Source organism: Geotrypetes seraphini, chromosome 10 (assembly GCF_902459505.1).
Source record: "Geotrypetes seraphini chromosome 10, aGeoSer1.1, whole genome shotgun sequence".
Lineage (NCBI taxonomy): Eukaryota > Metazoa > Chordata > Amphibia > Gymnophiona > Dermophiidae > Geotrypetes > Geotrypetes seraphini.
Genome location: NC_047093.1, coordinates 16,768,308 through 16,790,511, shown reverse-complemented (window position 1 = coordinate 16,790,511; position 22,204 = coordinate 16,768,308). Strand labels below are relative to the sequence as shown.

The 22,204-nt window shown below is 42.0% G+C and overlaps 1 protein-coding gene across 3 annotated transcripts in view; it reads right to left on the bottom strand.

Annotated features, from left to right (window-relative positions):
• The window catches only part of PRKCA (protein kinase C alpha), a 594,635-nt gene that overhangs the window by 4,635 nt on the left and 567,796 nt on the right, over positions 1–22,204 (bottom strand). For all 3 annotated transcript variants that reach the window (XM_033960343.1, XM_033960344.1, XM_033960346.1), the window contains 3 exons: positions 10,811–10,891; positions 8,061–8,168; positions 7,196–7,336 (listed from right to left, as the gene is read on the bottom strand). In XM_033960343.1, coding sequence (XP_033816234.1) covers positions 7,196–7,336; positions 8,061–8,168; positions 10,811–10,891 — 330 coding nt within the window. The remainder of the gene's footprint in view (positions 1–7,195; positions 7,337–8,060; positions 8,169–10,810; positions 10,892–22,204) is intronic.

Sequence of the window (22,204 nt, the reverse complement as noted above, 5' to 3'; positions counted from 1 at the left end):
TGGCTTTCATGTCTAATATGCAACCTAACTGATACTATTAAATGGACATTATTCATAATTCCATCAAGACAAGTTCAGTGATATTTTACTGCCTCCCCACGTCATCTAGCAGTATCGGGTCTACAATTTAGAGACAGGTTTTAAGAAGACCTTGTCTCTGACTTATCTACATTAAAAAAAAAAAAAAAAATTGATTTCCTAAACAGAAAAAAAAGCATAATTTACCCCCCCTCCTTTACTAATGCGTCGGTGACTGCTCCGAAGCGCATAGGAATTCTATGAGCGTTGGAGCTGCCGGCGTTAAAACCCACGCTACGCGTTAGTAAAGCAGGGGGTTGGTTTGTTTCAGGGTAGGAAAGCACTCTGCAAGATTGTCTTTTTAATGCAGTAGCAGAAGGCATCTTTCTAAAGTTAATTAACACTTATTTATATTTATATTTTATTTAAAAATGTATATTCCGCCTATACTCTAAGTCAGTGGTTCCCAAACCTGTCCTGGGGGACCCCCAGCCAGTCAGCTTTTCAAGATATCCCTAATGAATATGCATGAGAAAGATTTGCATACCTGTTACTTCCATTATATGCAAATCTCTCTCATGCATATTCATTAGGGATATCTTGAAAACCTGACTGGCTGGGGGTCCCCCAGGACAGGTTTGGGAACCACTGCTCTAAGTGGTTTCCATTATAATAAACATTCATAATTGCGTCTCAAGACCTAACAAACATCAACTCACTCTCAACGTATAGTATATTTGTAACATAGTTATCAAACTGTCCACTAATAGACACGTCTAGGTACTGATTTCATAAGATTCACGCATATCCTAAACTATAATTGCCTCTACATATAGGCATCGACAAACAAATTTGAACAGTCAGAGCATAATTTCAGTTGTCCTGACAACTTATTCCAGAGGGTCATACCATGCGATAGAAAACAGTCTAGATTTTGTGATCACATACTTCACTCCCTCTTCCATTCTTGCTATTCATTTCCTGCAGCCTTCTGATCTCAAGGTTCTGTTTGGTCTATAGACTTCCCAGAGATTCACACCAGAAAGGGACTGATTGATACAGTGTCTGGTATACCAATGTTAGCACCTTATAGCACCAGTGAAGTTGTTTCAGAATAGGAGTGATCTGTGCCATCCTTGGAACGCCACTAATCAAATATTTTTTCACTCAGAGAATAGTTACGCTCTGGAACGCATTGCCAGAGGTTGTGGTAAGAGCAGATAGCGTAGCTGGTTTTAAGAAGGGTTTGGACAATTTCCTGGAGGAAAAAAACACATAGTCTGCTATTGAGAAAGACATGGGGGAAGCCCTGGATTGGTAGCATGGAATGTTGCTACTCTTTGGGTTTTGGCCAGATACTAGGGACCTGGATTGGCCACTGTGAGAACGGCCTACTAGGCTTGATGGACCTATGGTGTAACCCAGTAAGGCTATTCTTATGTTCTTAATCTGGCTGCTGAATTCATTACAACCTGTAAGGCCTTAAGCTTTGATTTTGTCGAGCCCAAATAGAGAGAATTACAATAATCCAATTTAGGCAGAATTAGTCCATGTACCACCGTTTTAAAATCATATGGTGTTAACAATGGTTTTAACCTATATAAGGTACGTAATTGTGCATACCTCCTTTGGACAGTATTCAGAATTTGGTTACCCATAGTGAGAGCTGAACCTAAACAGATCCCCAAGATGTTCATCTCTGTTCTCACTTCTGTCTGGGACCCCAACACGTCTAAGACTGTTCACCATGTTACTCTCAGCATATTTTCCCATATCATAATCTCAGTCTTGTTGCCACATACTGAAACCCCAAAAGTCTTATATTTTCCAACTCAACTACTACAAACCCTCTCTCTGGCTTAAAATCTCAATATACAGCTGACTATGATAGAGCAGTGGACAACAAATTTTAAATTGAAACTTAATACAGAAAATACTAAACGTTTTTTGGCTACCCAAATGATAAAATAACTAAACCATCACTTCACTTGAATGGCTATGACTACCCGATTTTAAACTCTATAAAAATACTGAGAGTCACACTAGATTGCCATCTAACCATGACAGATCATATGGATTCAATGATAAAAAAAAAAAAAAAAATGCTTTTTTTGCACTATGGAAATTAAAGACCATAAAAAATTACTTTGATCCTTTATCCTTTAGACCAGTGGTCTCAAATTCAAACCCTTTGAAGGGCCACATTTTGGATTTGTAGGTACTTGGAGGGCCTCAGAAAAAAATAGTTAATGTCTTATTAAAGAAATGACAATTTTTAATGAGGTAAAACTCTTTTATAGTTTATAAATCTTTCCTTTTGGCTAAGTCTTTCAAATAATATTGTAATTTATGGCTAAAGAGACATATGATCAATAAACTGTTTTATTTTACTTGTGCGATTATGATAAACATACCGAGGGCCTCAAAATAGTACCTGGCGGGCTGCATATGGCCCCCGGGCCGCGAGTTTGAGACCACTGCTTTAGACTATTGGTGCAGGCTTTGGTTTTATCTATACTGGATTATTGTAACATTGTCTATTTGGGAGCTCCAAAGAAAGTATTGAGGAAATTGAGAATAGTACAGAATGCAGCTGTTCGACTGATATTTGGATTGAAGAAACACGACCATGTCAGTCCTCACTATCGTTTGCTGCATTGGCTGCCGGTGGAGGCGCGAGTACTATTCAGATTTTCTTGTATCTGTTTTAAGTTGATTTGGGGATTGGCCCCCAACTTATCTTTTATCTCATTTCGTGCTGTATAGTCCTATAAGGAAAATTAGGAATTCACATTTATTTGCTTATCCAAAAATTACTGGTAGCAGATACAAGACTTTTTTGGATAAGACTCTCGCATTCCAAGCAGGTAAACAGCAATTTTAGCTGGGTAAATACATCGGTGAAGCTATGTTGTCTTATGGTGCATTTCGTAAAGAAATTAAGTCAGCGCTGTTTGACAAATGTATTTCTTAAACGTGGGTACTATTATTAGCAAAACTCTACTTTGAGTATATCTAAGTAACTGTTCTATTTTTAACTATTTGTATTTCGCTGATTGTCCAGCCTTCTTCTGTTAAAACCGCCTAGAAGTCATTTGGTTATGGCGGTATAGAAGAATAAAGTTATGTTATGTTATGTTATGTTATTATCTGTGCCAAGCTAGAAAATGTAACATATTTCTTTCAGGTAGTCTTTACATTAAAGCTACTGTTAAAATACTTTCAATATTAGAAGAAATCAGGAACTAGCCAGCTAAGTCTCCCTCTTGAAATTGCTATCTCCCTCACTGTTGCCCCCAGGCATATTTTTTAAAAAAAAAAATTTCAGCCTTATAACATTTAATATCAAAACCTACAGGTAGGGAGAACAAGAGGGCACTCTCTAAAGTTGAAAGGGGATAGATTCCGTACAAACGTAAGGAAGTTCTTCTTCACCCAGAGAGTGGTAGAAAGCTGGAACGCCCTTCCAGGAGCTGTTATAGGGGAAAACATCCTCCAAGGATTCAAGACAAAGTTAGACAAGTTTCTGTTGAACAAGAACGTGCGCTGGTAGGGCTAGTCTCAGTTAAGGTGCTGGTCTTAGACCAGAGGGCCGCCGCGTGAGCGGACTGCTGGGCATGACGGACCACTGGTCTGACTCAGCAGTGGCAACTCTTATGTTCTTATAGAATGTCTTAATTGTGCATGCATAACGTAGACCCTCACTGAATAAGTGATCACATATTAGAATGAGAAACATGCCAAGAAAACGGAAACCTCAAGATGTCCAATGCAATGCTGGAAGCACACAAGCAACTCTGCAGTATGGCATCAAAGAGGGCCACCAAAACTCATCTGCGGTGCAATATCAATATAATTCTGAAGGCCATTACTTCTCTAGGAAGACTCTCCACATATGAGACCCGATCACCCCGGCGTTGGGTGCTGTCCACTGGCTGCCGATCGACAAATGATGTATATTCAAAGGCCTAGGGGATGGCCTACAAACTCTTCCACAACATGGTACCAGCCTATACGGCCTCCAAAACTTCTGCTCTACGGCCCAAATTGACCGCTTCGTTCGCAAGAAGAAAAGTAACTGCATGCCTTGAGCGTGCCCCAAAAAGATCTTACTTGCTAAACCTACTGCGCCTCTGGAACAAACTACCTACCAGCATAAGATCATTAGAAGGCCTACTGGGCTTGATGGACCTTTGGCCTGACCCAGTAAGGCTATTCTTATGTTCTCAATCTAGCTGCTGCATTCATTACAACCTCTAAGGCCTTACATAAGAACATAAGCAATGCCTCTGCTGGGTCAGACCTGAGGTCCATCTTGCCCAGCAGTCCACTCACGCGGCGGCCCAACAGGTCCAGGACCTGTGTAGTAAACCTCTATCTATACCCTTCTATCCCCTTTTCCAGCAGGAAATTGTCCAATCCTTTCTTAAACCCCGAAACTGTTCTCTGCCCTATAACGTCCTCTGGAAGCGCATTCCAGGTGTCGACCACACGTTGGGTAAAGAAGAACTTCCTAGCATTCGTTTTGAATCTGTCCCCTTTCAACTTTTCCGAATGCCCTCTTGTTTTTTTATTTTCTGAAAGTTTGAAGAATCTTTCCCTCTCTACTCTCTCTATGCCCTTCATGATCTTGTAAGTCTCTATCATATCTCCTCTAAGTCTCCTCTTCTCCAGGGAAAAGGGACCCAGTTTCTCCAATCTTTCTCTATCTCTATCTCTCTCTCTTTCTCTCTCTCCCTTTCTCTCTCTCTTTCTTTCTATCCCTCTCTCTCTATATTTCTCTCTGTATCCCTTTCTCTCTCTCTTTCTGTCCCTCTCCACTCTCTCTATGCCCTTCATGATCTTGTAAGTCTCTATCATATTCCCTCTAAGTCTCCTCTTCTCCAGGGAAAAGAGACCCAGTTTCTCCAATCTTTCTCTCTCTCTCTCTCTCTGTCTCCTTTTCTCTCTCTCTTTCTGTCCCTCTCTACTCTCTCTATACCCTTCATGATCTTGTAAGTCTCTATCATATCCCCTCTAAGTCTCCTCTTCTCCAGGGAAAAGGGACCCAGTTTCTCCAATCTTTTTTTCTCTCTCTCTCTCTCTGTCTCCTTTTCTCTCTCTCTTTCTGTCCCTCTCTACTCTCTCTATGCCCTTCATGATCTTGTAAGTCTCTATCATATCCCCTCTAAGTCTCCTCTTCTCCAGGGAAAAGAGACCCAGGTTCTCCAATCTCTCAGCGTATGAAAGGTTTTCCATCCCCTTAATCAGTCGTGTCGCTCTCCTCTGAACTCTCTCGAGTAACGCCATGTCCTTCTTAAGGTACGGCGACCAGTACTGGACGCAGTACTCAAGATACGATCTGAGGATAAAAATCTATTACTGTTCCATCCCTACGAATCATAAATACTAGACGTACCACACTCTTCTCTGTCACCGCCCCCCAAACGTGGAACTTATTACCCGCTCAGGTAAGAGAAGAAAAGAACATTGAGAAATTCAAATCAAAACTAAAAGGTTTCCTATATAGAGACGCTTTCAACTGATTAGTGAGCCCCTTAAACTGAGTTGATATTCCCAATTGAAGTAGGCAAGCACTGATCTACTATAACTCCTATTCTTTTATCCTTTTATGTCCTCTTTCCTATATCAAATTGTAGTTCTTCCCTGATTTCTCCATGAAGTGCGCGTCTGTCTATCCCTATTTGAAAATTATTTATTGTACATCGCTTTGTAATCTTTGAAAAAAGCGATTTTATCAAATATGAAATAAACTTGAAACTACTGAACTTCAGGATAGCTATAAAAACAACCCCCCTTCCCCTGCACCAATCCAAATCCCCTGGACCCTCTGACAAGGGCCCTGAATGCTTCACTATCTTGATTCTCACAAGCTGATGAGCTCCGTCTTATTAGGTTTGACCATACCACATTCTACCACAATACATCATACTGTTCACCACTGTCCTCTTATATCATACTATACGCCATATTTACCATACTGTGTGTGCCTTGCTACGATCACTCATACTTTGCTGCACGTTTGCTGTTCCATGTGTTCCATGCTATGTTTGTCATGCATGCCCGCCTTGCCATTTTGCCAAGCCATGTCATACTATATTAACTGTGCTTTGTAAAACTGTTTGCCATGCTGCTTGGCCAAACCATGCCGTCTCACCGTTTTATCATGCTTTGTTAACTATGTTTTGCCATCTTGTCTAAGTTTACTGTCACCATACTATGTCTGAAAATGCAGCACCGTGATTGGAGCTGCAGCCTAGGCACCCTGAGACCCACGCTGCTCCTTGTGACCCTGGGCAAGTCACCTGCTCCTCCACTGCCCCAGGTACATTAGATAGATTGTGAGCCCGCCAGGACAGACAGGGAAAAATGCTTGAGTACCTGAATAAATTCATGTAAACCGTTCTGAGCTCCCCTGGGAGAATAAATAGTGAAAAGTTTCAGCCTCTGATAACCAGAGCAGGTATTGTGATGTCATAATGCCTCATTCTACCAATAAGAGCCAATCTCATCAGTGATGTCACAAAGGCTTGTCCTACACATGGATCACTTTTACTACATTACATTTTCTAGAGTGGAACAGTGGTTAAAACTACAGCCTCAGCACCCTGAGGTTGTGGGTTCAAACCCATGCTGCTCCTTGTGACCCTGGGCAAGTCACTTAATCCTCCCATTGCCCCGGGTACATTAGACAGATTGTGAGCCCCCTGGGACAGACAGAGAAATGTGCTTGAGTACCTGGATAAATTCATGTACTTCCCTGGGAGAACGGTATAGAAAATTGAATAAATAAATAGTGTGAAAAGTTTTAGCCTCTGATAACCAGAGCAGGTATTGTGATGTCATAATGCTTCATTCCACCAATGCCTAAGAGCCAACCTCGTCAGTGATGTCACAATGGCTTGATTGTCCTACACTTGGATCACTTTTACTACCTTTCAATTTCTAGAGAGGTGCAATGGTTCAAGCTACGGCCTCAGTACCCCAAGGTTGTGCTCCTTGTGACCCTGGGCAAGTCACTTAATCCTCCCATTGCCCCGGGTACAGACTGTGAGCCCCCTGGGACAGACAGAGAAATGTGCTTGAGTACCTGGATAAATTCATGTACTTCCCTGGGAGAACGGTATAGAAAATTGAATAGATAAATACGGACATGTAGCTGCCATTTCTGACTCACCACTTTAGGCTTAAATGGGGGCTGGATCTCCCGACCCTCTAATTTCTCCCAGTCGATTCTTCTGAAGAAAGCGTGTTCTCTGATGTCTCGCTCCCCCTCAGAACCGCAGCCGAGACGCTTAGCAGGGTGTTTTGTCATTAACTATAAATCCAAACACCAAAAAGGTGAAAGTGAAAACGGTCCACCACGCACTTTGCTCAAAGTGTGAAAGAGCAATTTACTGATTTCATGCTCACAAGCCTTTTCCAATAACGGAGAGCAAGATTTATTTTAAACCTCTGAAAAGGAGATGTACTGAAGCCCTGTGTAGTTTCAGTAGTGAGTAGCAGAGGAAGAGAAAGGGGTGAAAGCACAAGACACAGAATCAGGGTAAAAAAAGCACCAAAAGTCATTCAATACAAAAATCGGTCATTTTACTGATGCACAGGAAAGACCCATGGAAGGGCGTGATAAGGTCATTTTGTTTTTGTAAATTGTCTTTTTAATGTTCACTCCTCCCCCCACCTATAATTATTATTTTAACCGTTTATTTTTTTAGCATTGTAAACCGGCTAGATATATGTTGATGGTCGGTATATTAAAAATAATAAAACTTGAAACTTTAGCACTGCTTTGTAACAGGGTCCTTATATTTTAGGGTACAAAGTAGGCAGGGCAATGATTTTCCACTGCACCAGTCTCACTGGATTTTCAAGGGAAACCTCAACAGGGGGCTTCCCCAACAAAACCATCTTCCATAAATGAAAGGGAGGGAATCTTACCAAAGGAGATTTTTTTTCCCATATAAACATTTGAAAATGATTTAAGTGCTGATATTGTAATGCAAATAACAGCCTATATATTTGAGTTATCGAGAGGTACTTACCCCTTTACAGATAGAAACAGCTTCTTTGGACATTGATTTCGGATAGGAAACATTATGCTCCATTATAGACTGGAAGAGCTCATCCTCATCTTCCCCATCAAATGGTGGCTGTGAAAACAAAATTGGTGGCATTCAAATTCTCAGGCCCCTGTGATTATTCCTGGGCGCCAAGCAGGACTGTTTATCCAGGACTATATATGGTGCCCTCAAGTTGATATTATATTTTGTAATTGTGATGTAAATTGCCTTTATAAAAAAAAGCCCAAATATAATCGGAGTAGTCATAGAAACATAGAAGATGACGGCAGAAAAGGGCAAAAGCCCATCAAGTCTGCCCACTCTAATCAAGGGGGGTGGGTCATTACTTTATACAGTAATTATATTGCTCTGGAAGTAATTATATTTCTTCTGGAAGTAATTATATTGCTCTGGAAGTAATTATATTGCTTCTGGACTCTATTGAGAGCGAGACCAGAAGGCTTTGAGCATGCGCAAATGCTCAAAGCCAGTCCAGCCCAGCCCAGACCAGAAGAAGGAGGATCTCCGACGCACCGCCCAGCCTAGGCCGCGCCAGAAGAGGGAGGATCTTCGAGCACTGGCACTGGTGCCAAGTCGGGTAAAGGAAGTGTCATTGACTGCTCGGGGGGGGGGGAAGTAGGATCGCGGTGGAGGGGGGGGCAATGCGAGTGGGGGGAGGATGCCGGTTCGCAGGGGGGGGGAAGCCAGATCACGGGGAGGGGTTTGGAACAGCGTCGGATTCCTCAAGGGGGGGGGGGGGAGAATGGAGCAGCACCGGTAGCCTCGGGGGGGGGGAGGGGGGGGAGGAGGTGGAACCAATCAAAGCAGTTTCCCTTACTTCCTATGGGGAAACTTGCTTTGATATACGAGCAATTTGGTTTACGAGCATGCTTCTGGAACGAATTATGCTCGTAAACCAAGGTTCCACTGTACTTGTAAATTGAATGATAATCCATTCCAAAGTTGTGGATCTTTAGCTAAACTTCAAAGCACGGTATGCTAACAAAATCAGAACCAGAACCAGTAAAGGTTCAAATCCTGCTCCTTGTGATCTCAAGTGAGAGTCAATAACTTTTGATTTACCAAGTAAAGATTATAAATCCTCTGGGGCAGAGAACTACATACGCAACCTAACTTGCCTTCAGCTCAGATTTGGGAAGACAAATAAAGCAGAAATTAATGACTTTTTGATTTCAGGAAGAACCAGGGGGGGGGGGAGAGAGCAGGGGGGATCTGTTTCTCCTCATAGACCCCAACTGTCTTAGTTTTACATTTGTGAGCTGCATGAAAGACTTCTGTGCTTCTTTGATTCAGTATTTGCAAAGAGGTTTATTTTGCTCTGGTCCGAGAAGAATTATTATGTTTCTCCAATTCATGATGTAACTTCCTTCTTCTTGCATTTTGTAATTTGCTGATTGTCCAGCCTTCTTTCTTTGTGAACCGCCTAGAAGTCAGTTTGACTATGGCAGTATAGAAAAATAAAGTTATTATTATTATTATTTAGATATTTATATACTGCCTATCAGGTTATCTACCTGATTGTAAACCGCTTAGATTCTAAGCGGTTTGTACAATCAGTTACTCAAGCATTTTCCCTATCTGTCCTGGTGGGCTCACAATTTATCTAATGTACCTGGAGCTAAGGAGGACTGAGTGACTTGCCCAGGGTCACAAGAAACAGCACAGGATTTGAACCCACAGCCTAAGGGTGCTGAGGCTGTAGCTCCAACCACTAGGCCACTCCTTCCTCCTTTTATGCCAGGTACGATCTCAGTCTCTCAAGTTACTGGTGCAGTGCGATGGAACGTCCACAAAATACACCAAGTGGAGCCAGTCCCTGGACGCAGGAATTTAAAATGCAAGATACTTTATTTCAAATTGTGAACAAACACTGGAACCTAGGTTCCAGTGCTTGTCAGTTCACAATTTGAAATAAAGTAGAGTCAAACCTCGGTTTGCGAGTAACGTGGTTTGCAAGTGTTTTGCAGGACGAGCAAACTTTAATTCGCAAAACGAGTGTTGACTCAATAAACGAGCGCAGCCCACCCCCAAACTCTTACCTCCAGCGGACACCACTACTCACACCGGCACCACCGCCTTGCCCATGCCGCCGGAAACAGAAAATGCAATCAAAAGGGGGTGGAGCTTGGATGACGGCATGGACACAATGGTGGACTGGGCTGCAGAGAGCGATGAGGAGGCCGGGCATTGGGGGGTCCTCCGCGGGAGAGAGACCTTCGTCATCTGCCTGGAGAGGTAGCAAACAGCAGCAGAGTCCTCCCCAAGAGAATTGGAGGAGCCGAGTGGATCAGTCCGTGGTCGAGGCAGTGGTGGAGGCGCTGCTAATAATAATCAATCTGCTAAAATTTTTGAGTTGTGGAACGAATCGTCTGAGATTCCATTACTTGCTATGGGGAAAGTTGCTTTGATATACAAGCGCTTTGGATTATGAGCATGCTTCTTGAACGAATTATGCTCGCAAACCAAGGTACCACTGTATATTGCATTTTGCATTCCTGTGTCCAAGGACTGGCTCCACTTGGTGTACTTTGTAGACGTTCCTCCTTCTTTTGTGGAAGCCTGGTCTTTTGCTTCTGTATTGGAAAACCCCTGCCTCATGTCGCATTCCCTCTCAGCGGCTTTGTGGATTGGGCAGTGCAATGGAATGCCATGCAACATCTATCTTGTTCTTATCACTAGATGTCGAACAGTAAATGTACGGAATTCCTTACCTGCCCAGCCAGCATTTCATATAATAATACGCCGTAGGCCCACCAATCCACAGATTTTCCATATGGCTGATATGCAATGATCTGAAAAAAAAAAATGTACAAATCAAGATGAATGTGAGTAACGAAGACGGGGTAATTAGTTGGATAAAGTGATCCATTTTGTTAAGCCATTTAGTGGCTGACAAGATTGGATGAGTCGGAGAGTCTGGAGGGAAGTCGAGGTCAGAGGAGGAGGTCAAGGAAGAGGTGGGGAGAAGTTAAAGGAATTTAACTCCTCAACGTACATTTCCCTATTGGTTTTAAAAGTATTTCCCTGTAACTTCATCAAGTGTCTCCTAGTCTTTGTAATTTTTGATGGAGTGACAGCAATTTAATGGCAGAATCTAGGCATACTGAAGAATCAAGTTGGATGTCACTGTGCTGTAGAGCAGTGTTCTTCAACCTTTTTACACCCGTGGACCGGCAGAAATAAAAGAAAGGAAAGGTTCCAAGAAGAATCAGACAAAGGACCCTGCATGGATAACCAGTGAAGTAAAGAAAGTGATAGGAGACAAGAAAAAATCATTTCAGAAGTGGAAAAAGGACAAAACTGAAGGAAACTGGAGAGAGCACAGGAAACAACAAAAAGAATGTCACCGAGTAGTCAAGAAAGCCAAGAAAGAGTATGAGGAGAGACTAGCCAAGGAAGCAAGAAATTTCAAACCATTTTTCCGATATGTGAAAGGGAAACAGCCAGCGAGGGAGGAGGTGGGGCCCCTGGATGAGGGTGACCGGAAGGGAGTGGTGAAAGAGGAAAAAGAGGTGGCTGGTAGGCTAAACAAGTTCTTCTCGTCGGTCTTTACAATAGAGGACACATCCAGTGTGCCAGAACCGGAAAAAATCTTCAGTGGAGATCAAGAGGGGAAATTATCATGCATGGAGGTAAGCCTCGAAGACGTTCTTAGGCAGGTAGATAGATTGAGAACGGACAAAGCTCCGGGCCCAGACGGGATCCACCCGAGAATACTGAAAGAGCTCAGAGATGAAACAGCACAGTTACTGCAGCATATTTGCAACCTGTCCTTGAGAACAGGGGTAATCCCGGAGGACTGGAAGATAGCGAATGTTACACCGATCTTCAAAAAAGGATCGAGAGGCGACCCGGGAAACTACAGACCGGTGAGCTTAACCTCCGTTCCGGGGAAGATGGTCGAATCAATTATCAGGGAAGGTATTAATGAGCATATAGAAAAAAATAATCTGATGAGATCGAGCCAGCATGGTTTCTGTAAAGGCCGATCATGCCAGACAAATCTACTGCATTTCTTTGAGGGGATAAGTAAGCAATTGGACCAAGGTGACCCAGTAGACATTATATATCTAGATTTCCAAAAAGCCTTTGACAAGGTGCCCCATGAACGCTTACTGAAGAAACTGTGGAGTCACGGGGTGGAAGGGGACGTGTACAGATGGATCAAAAATTGGCTGGCGGGCAGGAAACAGAGGGTAGGAGTAAAGGGGCACTACTCTGACTGGATAGGGGTCACAAGTGGTGTTCCGCAAGGGTCAGTGCTGGGACCATTGCTGTTCAATATATTTATTAATGATCTAGAAACGGGGACAAAGTGCAAAGTTATCAAGTTCGCGGATGACACAAAACTCTCCAGCAGGGCCAGAACTGTTGAAGAATGCAAAGAATTGCAAAACGACCTGAACAAACTGAGTGAGTGGGCAAAAAAATGGCAGATGAGCTTCAATGTGGAGAAATGTAAGGTCTTGCACATAGGGAAGGGGAACTCCAGGTACAGCTATACGATGGGAGGGAGGGTACTCGGGGAAGGCAGCCAAGAAAAAGATCTGGGGGTATTGGTAGATAACACAATGAAGCCGGCGGCACAATGTGCAGCGGCCTCAAAAAAAGCGAACAGAATGTTGGGCATTATCAAAAAAGGTATCACTACCAGAACAAAAGAAGTTATCCTGCCACTGTATCGAGCAATGGTGCGCCCACATCTGGAATACTGCGTCCAATACTGGTCGCCATACCTCAAGAAGGACATGGCAATACTCGAAAGGGTCCAGAGGAGGGCAACGAGGATGATAAAGGGTATGGAGAACCTTTCATATGCCGAACGGTTAGACAGGCTGGGGCTCTTTACCCTGGAAAAGCGGAGACTGAGAGGGGACATGATAGAAACTTATAAAATCATGAAAGGCATAGAGAAGGTGGAGAGGGACAGATTCTTTAGACTAGCAGGGACAACTAAAACAAGAGGTCATTCAGAAAAACTGAGAGGAGACAGATTCATAACGAATGCAAGGCGGTTCTTCTTCACTCAGAGGGTGGTGGACACCTGGAACGCGCTTCCCGGAGAGGTAATAAGACAGAGTACAATTCTGGGGTTCAAAAAGGGACTGGATGACTTCCTGGAAGCAAAGGGGATAACAGGGTACAGATAGAGGTTTACCGTACATTGAGCGAATAGGGTATGGATATTTTAGGTTAGGTAGGGAACACTTTCAGGTCATGGACCTGGGGGGCCGCCGCGGGAGCGGACTGCCGGGCACGATGGACCCCTGGTCTGACCCGGCAGAGGCAACACTTATGTTCTTATGTTCTTATGTTCTTAATTATTTTGTGGACCGGCAAACTACTAGGACTAAAATTTAAAAACCCCGTTTACGCCCCATCTCCGCGAGCTCGGTCCCCGCAAACCATCTGATCCCATCTGCACAAGCCGCAATTATGATTTTATATTGAACGTATTTTATTAAAGTATAAAAAGAAACAATATTCTGAACAATTGTGATTTTATAAATACAAATATACAGAGCATGGACCAACAAAACCCCTGTCTCCCCTCCCCTTCACATATATCCCCTCTACTATCAAGAAAACTGAACAAGCCAAGTTATTATAGAATGCTACATAGAAATATCATGCTAACAGAATACTGCAGTCCCCAGTTATGTCTCTAGCAGGATATATAATTCAAATCTGATATATTCTAATGACAAAATAGAAATAAAATTATTTTTTTCTACCTTTTGTTGTCTCTGGTTTCTGCTTTCATCTTCTTTTCACTCTTTTCCTTCCAGCATCTGCCCGTTCCATCCAATGTCTGCCCTCTCCCCATTCCATATGTATCTGACTTCTTTCTATGCCCCCCTTCCTTGTCCATCCTCCTCTCTCCTTTTTACATCATTCATTCCAGCTTCACTGCCTTCTTCATTTTTATCTCTCCTACACCAGATCTAGCATCTTTATCCCTCTCTCTTTTTTTTTTTAGTTCAATAAATTTTATTCAGTATTTTAAAAAATACAAGGAGCAATTCAAATACATAAAAGTAGTATAACATTTTGCATTAATATACAGTTAATTATAAAGGCCCATATTATTAAGAAAAGCTCAGAGTTGTTTTTGGATTTGTTTGTGGTGATGTATGACAATAGAAAGTGAAATAGGACAAAGTAAAAATTGAAAGAGAGAGGAAAAAAGAAGAGAGAAAGAAAAAAAAAAATATATATATATAATTTTTAAAGAGAGGAGAAGACAGGAGTGTCTACATAGTAGAATGTACATATGAATCTAAAAATGACCAGGGTGATTTTTTGTTTTTCCAATTCATGGATTTATGGAGTGAAATTTTATTTTCATATGCATATGATTCAAATCTGTGGTACATACATAGAGAGTTCCACCAAAAAGTATAATCTAATAACGAAGATGATTTCCAATTTTTCAGAATATGCATGAGAGCAGTCACAAACATGGTATCAATAAGTTTAGGAGGACAATTTGATTGCGCGAAACAGAGGTGTTGAGATCGAAGGATTATAATGTCCATAGAAATCTCTTCTGAGCAGTTGGTGATAGATTGTATGGTATTCCAGATTTTGGACCAAAAAGAACGGACCAGAGTACAATGGAAGAACATATGATCAAGAGTTCCTTCCTCTTTCAAACAGTTCCAGCAGATAGAATCTTGTTTTAATTTGGCTTTCCACATACGAAATGGGGTCCATATTGCATTCCACATTACAAAGAGCATTGACTGTGAAACTCTAGAAGATAAAAGTGGGCGATTTGTTGAAGACCAAAAGAGTTCCCAGTCAATGTCAGAAAGTGGAATGGTTATTATATTATCCCAGTGTTTCATAGCATGATATGAGAAAGTGAAGGATTGGTCTCTTAGAATATTATAAAAAAAAGATATAGCTTTCCCTTTTGATAGAGACCGTAAAGACCAATGGTAAATAGTATTTTTAGAAGATATGAAGTCATATTGTATCTGTACAGAAGACAGTATTTCACTGAGTATGATCCATTGTGAATAAGCAGAGGATGTTAGTAGGTATGTGGAGCAAAGTATATCAAAAGGGATTAGTTTATTAAGAGTATATAATTGATGAACAAACCATATACCTGTCCGTTGCCACCGTTTCCATGAAAGGGATTTGCCTTGGTTTTGGATATTGGGATTGTTCCAAAGGGACATGAATGGGCTAACACTAATTGAGATATCAGCTATTTTATCTAAATGATGGAGAGCATGCTGCGTTGAATTCAAAAGAGAGTATTTTCTCAAATGTCTGGGTATTGGTATCGTTAATAGGCAAGAGATGTGTAAAGGTTTGCATAGAAAACATTCCATTTCATACCAATTAGGAGGGTCTTGAGAGAAGGAGTCATTGACCCAGTAAGCTCCATATTTAGTTAATGAAGCAATATAGTAGTGGTAGAAATCTGGAAAGTTAAGACCACCGTTAATTTTAGAGGCCTTCAGCTTGGCTAGAGCAATTCGGGGTTTTTTCTTGTTCCATATAAATTCAGATAGCTTCTTATTTAGCCAATGGAAAAATGATTTCTGGCATAAAAGAGGAAGCATTGAGAGGATGTAATTAATTTGAGGTGCTAGGGTCATTTTGATGGATGATATTCTACCCCACCAAGACAAATAAAGTGGAGACCACCTAGATGTAGTGTTAAGAACTAAATTTTTGATTTTGGATATATTAAGATCTTGAGCAAAGACTGGATCTTTGTGTATTAAAATCCCTAAATATTTCACAGCTTCATTTGACCATGTGAATGGAAAATTAGCCAAGTCTGATTGAAGAATGTTATTGTTCAGAGGAAAGATTTCTGATTTCTCCCAGTTTACAGAATATCCTGAGAAGCTAGAATATTGTTTGATGATATGTATAAGATGAGGGAGAGAAGATTGAGGGTTCCTTAGAAAAATTAATACATCATCAGCATATGCTGCTAGTTTGAAGTCTCTATCAGGGGAGGGAATACCATTAATTAGCGGGCATTGTCGAATAGCAGAGAGAAGAGGCTCCAACACTAAATTGAACAATAGTGGTGAGAGAGGACAGCCCTGTCTAGTGCCTCTGTGAAGGGGAAATTTATTGGATAAAGAGTTATTAATTAGAATACGAGCATTAGGACTATAATATAATGTTTTTATCCATTTCGTGAAAAATGATCCAAAGTTATACCATTTTAGGACACTGAAAAGAAAAGACCACTCCACTCGATCAAAGGCTTTTTCAGCGTCTATAGCTAGGCCTATTATTGGGTCTGTCAATGTTTTAGCATGTGCATTCACGTGGTGAAAAAGTCGTAGGTTATCTCCTATATATCTTTGTTTAATAAATCCCGTTTGGTCTTTGTGTATAAGATGTGGAATCACTTTGGTGAGTCTTAATGCAAGTAACTTTGCCATTATTTTATAATCTAAGTTAAGGAGAGAGATGGGACGGAAGTTTTTGACCAAGGTAGCGTCTCTGTCAGGTTTAGGGATTACAACGATGGTGGCTTCTGTGAAATTAAATTGTTTATCTGGAGAGGAGTGGAGGAAATCATAGTATGTAAGGAGATGAGGAGCTAAGATGTTTCGAAATAGTTTATAAAATTCGTTAGTAAAACCATCCGGACCTGGGGCTTTTCCAGTCGGTAGGGAAGATATAGCAGTTTCTATTTCTGTTATGGTTATCGGAGAATCTAGTTCCAATTTAACAGGCTCCGATATGGTCGGGTGAGATAAGGAGGAAAGAAAAGAGTCTATATCTGATTCAGGAGCCACAACTTCAGACTTATATAATGAAGTATAAAAATTTTCAAATTGAGAAGAAATTGAAGATCTGGTTTTGACTAATTGTCCTAATGAATTTTGGATAGATGTGATATGTAATCTTTTGGATTTAATTTTAAGGTATCTGGCCAGTGGACGACCCATAAGATTATCTCCCATATAATGACCAGAATTGGAAATGAAGATATCTCGTCTGGCTGTGCATGAAACTAAAGTATTATATTCATATTTAAGTTTTTGGATATGATGGAGAATAGTTGGGTCATGTAAGTGATTAGACATATGTTGTATTTCTAATGTTTTAATAGCGTTTTCTAATTCTTTTTCTTTTTTCATGGACTGTTTTTTTTTCCAAGAGGCAATTTTTATCAATTCACCTCTAAGGGTTGCTTTATAAGCTTCCCAGATTATGGAAGGACAAACTTCAGGATCTTTAGAGTTATTTTCGAAGAATTCTAATGTAAATGAGTTGATTTTTTCAACAGTTTCTTCATCCAAGAGTAAGGCGTTGTTTAGTCTCCAAGAAGGAGATTCATTACGTGGAGCCGAAATAGAAATATATAAAGAAATGGCAGCATGGTCCGTAAGGGAGATTGGATGTATACTAGTATTAGTAAGGTCATGAATGAGAGAGGAGGATATAAGAAAGAAATCAATTCTCGAGTATGTATTATGCGGTGGTGAAAAATGTGAATATTCTCTACCTTTCGGGTGAAGTAGTCGCCAAGGATCTACAAGGGAGAAAGCATCTTTTAGGGCCTGTAGAGCTGTGAAAGACTTGGTCTTGGATGGTTTACAGGAAGAAGATCTGTCAATATATAAGTCTTGGATTTGGTTAAAATCTCCACCCAATATCAGAGAACAAGAACTGAATTCAATTAGTGCTAGTTGAATGTCTCTAAAAAAATCCGGGTGATCTTTAACCGGGCCATAAATATTGAGAAGAACAAAGTCTATTGAGTGCAACGCAGCATGTACCAGACACCATCTTCCCTCTGTGTCTGTTTTAATTGAATGAATAATGGGAGAGAGTTTATCTTTAAGAAAGATTGAAACACCATTTTTCTTTTGATAAGTCGCAGGGGAGTATATATGAGCAGAGTATCCCTTTAGTTGAAATTTCGTGGCGGCAGCAGATGGGAGGTGGGTTTCTTGTAATAAAATTATGTCTGGATGTTTATTGGACACATAATTGGATATCTTTTTTCTTTTAATGGGATGATTCAGGCCATTCACATTAAAGGAAAAGACATGTAGGTCAGCCATAATATATGATTTGCGTTAGAGAGATATGCAGTATATCACTTTTGTCGAGAGAAGATATCTGATATATTAGTGAGATAAGGTAGACACTCCTGTCTAATAAGAAAAGTAGAAAAGACATTAAAATAAGAAAGAAGAAGATAGTAATGACCTCATAATATGTGGTCAGAAGATAGATAAACCAAACTATCATGTACATATTAAAATATTTTAAGGATGCTTCTATGAGCATATAAGAATGACGCATGTGAAGCATCTAACATCTAACAAGATCCACACCTAATCAGTAATATAAATGTAAAGATTAGTGTGCTTAATTTAGCAGGTTATATAAAATTTGTATTTCATTACATAACATAACATGTTAAGATAAGAGCTTATTGGCTCAGATTAAAATATTAAATTTGGAATTGATTTGATCAAACAGATACCTCAAAGTAAAATATATGGCTGATAATATTAGCCCGTTGGGGTAGTATTTGTCTCAGGTATAGAGTCTATAAATAGTTGTGCGGTTGCTTTGTCTGTGAATGAGTGTGATTTCCCTTCTCTCCATATGCGTAAAGTCGCTGGATACACTAGTGCAAACTTCACTCCTCGATGATGCAGTGTAGAACATAGTGGCACCATCGTCTTGCGAAGGGTGGATACATGTAGGGAGTAGTCGTTGAACAAAAGTAATCTTTGACCTTCATATTCAAGTCGACCATATTTTCGAAAGGCTTGTATGATAAGATCTTTATCTTTCCAGTTGATATATCTAGCAATAACTGCTCTCGGGCGGTTGTTATTCTCTGTACGTTGGCTCAAGCGGTGTGCCCGTTCGCATGGAAAACCAGAATCAGGGGTCACTAGGCCAAGTTGTTTTGGGAGCCAAAGTTGAAAAAAATAGTATAGATCCTGATCAGTACGGAGATCAGGTAGCCCCACTACTCGTAGATCGTTGCGGCGTTGACGATTCTCCTGGTCGTCCAAACGTGTTGTCAGTGTTGCTATTTGATTTTGCAATGCTGTTACTTTTTCACGATCTTGCAAAGTTGCATCTTCATTATCAGACACCCTTTGCTCCACTGCTGTAATACGTCCAGCGTGTGATTCAAAACGATCATTAATACAGTCTACAGCCAGTTGTAATTTAAGAAATTTTTCTTCCAGGGCCTCGGTGACCATTTTTGAGATTTCTTGGGCCCAATCTCCCCATTGTGTCAAGGTTATAGATGGAGTCGGTGACATCGCCATTTTAAGTTCTGAGCAGGATAATTTATGTTTAGGTGTTTTTGCCGGTCTTACCGGCATTTCTATTTGATGCACACTTTTAAATTGCTACGTATTTAAATGTAATGAAAATAAAATTGCAAAAGCACAGATTATATTAAATCAGGTGTGTAAGAGGAGCCGTTAAGCCATCCGTGCGTTTTTCGTGGCGATCAGGTCATGGACTTGAAATCACCTTCCTCTTCGGCGGTTCACAGTGGGCGGTGCCGAAGTGGCTGTTAGGGGGCGGGGCAAACCGCCGATTTCAGGCTCCTCCGGTGCAGTGAAGGGGGATGCCTCGATCTCCCTTTCCCTTCACTGTGCTGGATTTTGAAGAGGGGTCCTGTATTCAGAGCCCTCAAGAGGGCTGCAAAGGCAGACTTGTGCCGAAGTGGCTGTTGGGGGCGGGGCAAACCGCCGATCTCGGGCTCCTCCGGTGCAGTGAAGGGGGACGCCTCGATCTCCCTTCCCCTTCACTGTGCTGGATTTTGAAGAGGGGTCCTGTATTCAGAGCCCTCAAGAGGGCTGCAAAGGCAGACTTGTGCCGAAGTGGCTGTTGGGGGCGGGGCAAACCGCCGATCTCGGGCTCCTCCGGTGCAGTGAAGGGGGACGCCTCGATCTCCCTTCCCCTTCACTGTGCTGGATTTTGAAGAGGGGTCCTGTATTCAGAGCCCTCAAGAGGGCTGCAAAGGCAGACTTGTGCCGAAGTGGCTGTTGGGGGCGGGGCAAACCGCCGATCTCGGGCTCCTCCGGTGCAGTGAAGGGGGATGCCTCGATCTTCCTTCCCCTTCACTGTGCTGGATTCCAAGCTTTATCCCTCTCTCATTTCTCTGCTGACCCCCCTTTCCAGCATCAATGTCTCTCTACTTTCTCATTCCTCTCTCTCCCCTTTCTCTCATCTGATCTCTCCATTCCACCCTGACCCCTTCCCCTCCTGTAATCTCCCTGCCAGCTGTTTCCTTCCTTTTTTCTTTCTCCCTACCCTCCTTCCTTTTTTTCCTTCTCCCTTCCCTCCTCCCTCTATCCAACATTAACTCAAGATTCCCATCCCTTTCCCTCCTCCCTCCCAGCAGCATCTCTCCTTCTTCTCCCTTCCCTCCTCCCTCTATCCAACATTAACTCTCTTCCCATCCCTTTCCCTCCTCCCTCCCAGCAGCATCTCTCCTTCTTCTCCCTTCCCTCCTCCCTCTATCCAACATTAACTCTCTTCCCATCCCTTTCCCTCCTCCCCTCCCAGCAGCATCTCTCCTTCTTCTCCCTTCCCTCCTCCCTCTATCCAACAGTAACTCTCTTCCCATCCCTTTCCCTCCTCCCCTCCCAGCAGCATCTCTCCTTCTTCTCCCTTCCCTCCTCCCTCTATCCAACAGTAACTCTCTTCCCATACCTTTCCCTCCTCCCCTCCCAGCAGCATCTCTCCTTCTAACTCCCTTCAAGTCCAGTAACAGCTCTCCCTTTTCCAGACCTTCCCAGCCTCCTACAGTGGCTTCCTCCCTTTCCAGCAGCTCTCGGTACTTGCCTGCAGGAAGTTGCCGGTAAATCATTTCCCTGGCAAATTGGAGAGCTGGAGGGAGGGGAGACAGCCACTGTGAAGGCTCCCCAGGATCTTGTTCGCACACGCTGACCATCTCCCTCCACCTGCACCTGAATCTGCAGCTCTCTCCGGTCTAATTGCAACTTCCCCGCGGCCCTCTTCAGCAACTCAGCAGGGGTGGCGATCAAGACACGCTGCCGACGTCGGGACCTTCACTCTCTGAGTCCCGCCTATTTTGTTTCAACTTCCTGTTTCCGAACAGGCGAGACTCAGAGAGGGAAGGCCCCGACGTTGGCAGCCTGTCTTGATCGCCTGAGGCTGGGAGGAACATTAGTCGGGAGGAACCGCAGTCGGAAGGAAATTTAACTGCCGACTTGATCTTGCCGGCCCTGCGCAGACCGGCAGAAATTTTTTGCAGACCGGCGGTTGAAGAACTGTGCTCTAGAGTTCTCAGGGTTCAACCCTATTCACTCTACTTTTCAATATTTACATGGTACCGGTTTGCAGGTTGTATGGTTCTTGGGTGTTTGGATATACAATAAAACCTTCATGAAGATGAGTTAAAATCTTATTTTCTAACTGAAGGTTTGCCATTGAAATGCACTTTTTGCAAATGTCCCTTTTCTAGCCTCCCCCCTTATTTCTTCTCTGACCCATCTGACTGGACAAATTGTTGCACACCGCTTAGGGCGCTTTTCGATAGGCGGTATATATCAAGCACTAAAAAAACTTGAACATAACATAACAGCAGATTTCTAGACCCCATAACCATTAGTTCAATGCGGTTAACAAAAGATTATGCTCTGGGAAAATACAGAAATAATATGATGCACAGAAATTTAGCTTTGGAATTTGGAAAAAAGAAAAGTCTTTGAAAGTTTTCTGTAATGTTTATAAGATCTAGATCTAATCGATAATGGACGGAAATCTTTATCATAAGAAGCAGCTTGATAAGAAAGACAATGCCCATGATGTTTCTTACTTTTGCAACCCTTTGCTGAAGGGAACGTAAATAGGGCATGAGATTTTCTATTCCTCTCGTGTGTAATAACAACAAATTTATCAACAAGATGTGATGGAGCAACACCAAAAGCTACTTTATAATATATGCATCCAACTTGAAAAATCACTCGGGCCTCCACTGGGAGCCAATGCAGCTCACGATAATAAGGAGTGACATGATCGTACTTCCTCAGGCCATAAATCATTCTTACATCTGTATTTTGGACCAAGGCCTGTCTGGTCAAATTTTTCTTAGTACTTGT